Source organism: Penaeus japonicus, unplaced genomic scaffold (genome assembly GCF_977035675.1).
Source record: "Penaeus japonicus unplaced genomic scaffold, GWHDUDI00000001_assembly GWHDUDI00000008, whole genome shotgun sequence".
NCBI classification, from domain to species: domain Eukaryota; kingdom Metazoa; phylum Arthropoda; class Malacostraca; order Decapoda; family Penaeidae; genus Penaeus; species Penaeus japonicus.
Genome location: NW_028234410.1, coordinates 22,390,123 through 22,392,622, shown reverse-complemented (window position 1 = coordinate 22,392,622; position 2,500 = coordinate 22,390,123). Strand labels below are relative to the sequence as shown.

Here is a 2,500-nt window from a genome sequence, read left to right as displayed (position 1 = left end):
AACATTTTTAAAGACAATGAATACTCAACTCTTGAAATGTTTTCTATAAAAAAATGAATGAACTGGTCCTCCCTTCAATTAACAGAACTGGCTTCATTGTCATATATCACACAAATATCTTAAAAACCTTCAGAAGGTATACCAAAAATCCCTAACTAAAAGTTACTCTTTGCAGTACCCTATGTCAGGTTTGTGACAAAAAAGTAGAAAAGTGGTGATAGCCTATGTTTACACCATTAAGTAAAAAGTCTCCTTTACATTGATACCTGCTTTGTAATCTTGCTTTTGTATAAATTTTATCATGCAAATTATACTAGCTGCAAAGAGATGTCTACAATAAAGATTAAAACATTCCCTTTACTCCTAAGCAGTTTTCAAACACCCAATTAACCTAACAACTTAAATGAGCTACTTACAACATCTCTCTGATCATCTTGCACAAGGTCCATCTTGTGTATGAGACAGAAAACACGAGCCTCTGGTGAGTTCTGTAAGATTGCCTCCAAGCAACTCTGGTAATAATGCATATCCTTCTCTATAATAGGCAAAAGTAGTCTCAAAATTAGGAAAAAAGTGTTCAGTACACATTTGCATATTTCAAAATAACAATTAAAGAATAAATATCATCCATTTCTATTAAGTTGATAACATACAAAATTAATATGAACTAAAGAAAAATTAATAAAACAGAAATTAGTTACAGATAACTTCAATGCATTCCATTAAATCACATTTATCTACTACACCATAACTTACCTAACTCACGGCTTTCCACATCAAAAACATATATGAGAACTTCTACATTTCTGAAGATGTTATCTCTTTGTGAAGCAAAATAGTTCTCCATAAATGCTTCTTGTCTAAAAAAGAGGAAAGGGATATTAGACATCATATTGCATGCATCCAATTTTTCTGCAGCATCAAAATTACTTAACTGATTTCTCAAGCATGTGTTGTCAAATAGTAGTACAAAAATATTACCTAACTAATTTAAAACAAAGTGGGCCTAGGTATAAGCTATATTTCACATATATGCTTTTTATCAAAGGCAATTTTGGTGAAGTAGCCACATCAAAACTAAAATAATAGATCCGAAGATATATAAAATAGTAACTTCAAAGTTATCCTTGGCTACCACTGAAAGCATAAAAAGATGTATAACAAAGCAAATCTTACCCTCCACAGTCCCAGAGGTTCAAGACCAGATTTCCCAAAAAACGTACATGTGAGTGTTCCACATCAACTGCAAGGTGAAAAGGAAGGATTAGGAACTGGTCATTTTGGGTAAGTGAATTGTTTTTTTATATAATTCATATACAACAATAGTAACCAAAGGTAATATATACCTCATATACAATTATAGTAACCAAAGGCAATAACAATAAGATGAAGAGGATCATCAAGATGGTGACAAAGGAAAGCTGAGGGAAGAAGAAAAAGGAAGATGAGGAAGAAGAGATGCTTTAACATAATTTACATTTCTTGTTATCTTATCATCATAAAGAATCTATAAGTATATACTTACTAGTAGCTCCTAAACGACTTGTATCTCTTGCAATATAATTTGCAAAAATGATTGAGCGCATACTGGTCTTTCCAGACCCACTCTTGCCCATTAGCAGCACCTGAAACATCACATTCAGTAATCAAAAACACAAGAAAGCACTGAAAAAAAGGAAACAAAATATCACCAAACCTAAAGTTATTTTGGGTGGGGAAAATATTTTGGATAATACTACATTTCATCTGAAAGGACATTAGAAATACAATAAACAAGGAGACAATCTATCACTGAGATGCAATCCTATGCAGTGATAGAGAAAAAACAAGATAAATGATATACAAAAAATATAAATACAAATTCTACTTGGTATAAAAAAATGTGATTCAATCCATTGGCACTCGCATATAAACCAACAATGTAGAGCTTGTAAAACATCAAATTAGCAACTAGTCCAAGCTCTATATTGCCAGAATATATGTGAAAGAGGTTTGCTGGCCTTTTCTGGAGGTGCTCTAGGTCATGCCAATAGCAAGACTGTATCTTTTTCGTTTTTTTACCTAATGATTTTCTTGTTATTAGCTCGAAACTCTCTTTGGCTTTTGAAAAAGTGATATGGTGATAGAAAGCAAATGAAGAAAAAATTGGTCTAGGCAATCCACAAATACAGTATCACCAGCATGACTCCCATGGTAAAATATAACACAAGTATTATTTCTTATGATGTAAATAATCACAGAATAGATCATGAAAGAAAATAATTGCAACATAATCTACTGTTTGAACCATAATGAAAGGAAAACAATATTTTGACCCAAATCCTCTCAAAACAAATATTTCATCAGCATAATGAAACACAAACAAAAACTAAAACTTCGTACATTATTGCATTAGTAAAATCCACATTAGTACTATGCAAGTGCTATCATGTAACAGATAATGTGAGAACAATAATAACAGAGCTATCCTTACTCTTTCTTTAAGGTCACTCTGAAAACA

The 2,500-nt window shown here is 31.8% G+C and overlaps 1 protein-coding gene across 2 annotated transcripts in view; it reads right to left on the bottom strand.

Annotated features, from left to right (window-relative positions):
- RagA-B (Ras-related GTP binding A/B) overlaps positions 1–2,500 on the bottom strand; it is a 10,890-nt gene that overhangs the window by 1,703 nt on the left and 6,687 nt on the right. For both annotated transcript variants that reach the window (XM_086539255.1, XM_086539256.1), the window contains exons 2-5: positions 1,526–1,625; positions 1,177–1,243; positions 757–860; positions 417–535 (exon numbers count right to left, since the gene is read on the bottom strand). In XM_086539255.1, the coding sequence (XP_086395381.1) occupies positions 417–535; positions 757–860; positions 1,177–1,243; positions 1,526–1,625 (390 nt within the window). The remainder of the gene's footprint in view (positions 1–416; positions 536–756; positions 861–1,176; positions 1,244–1,525; positions 1,626–2,500) is intronic.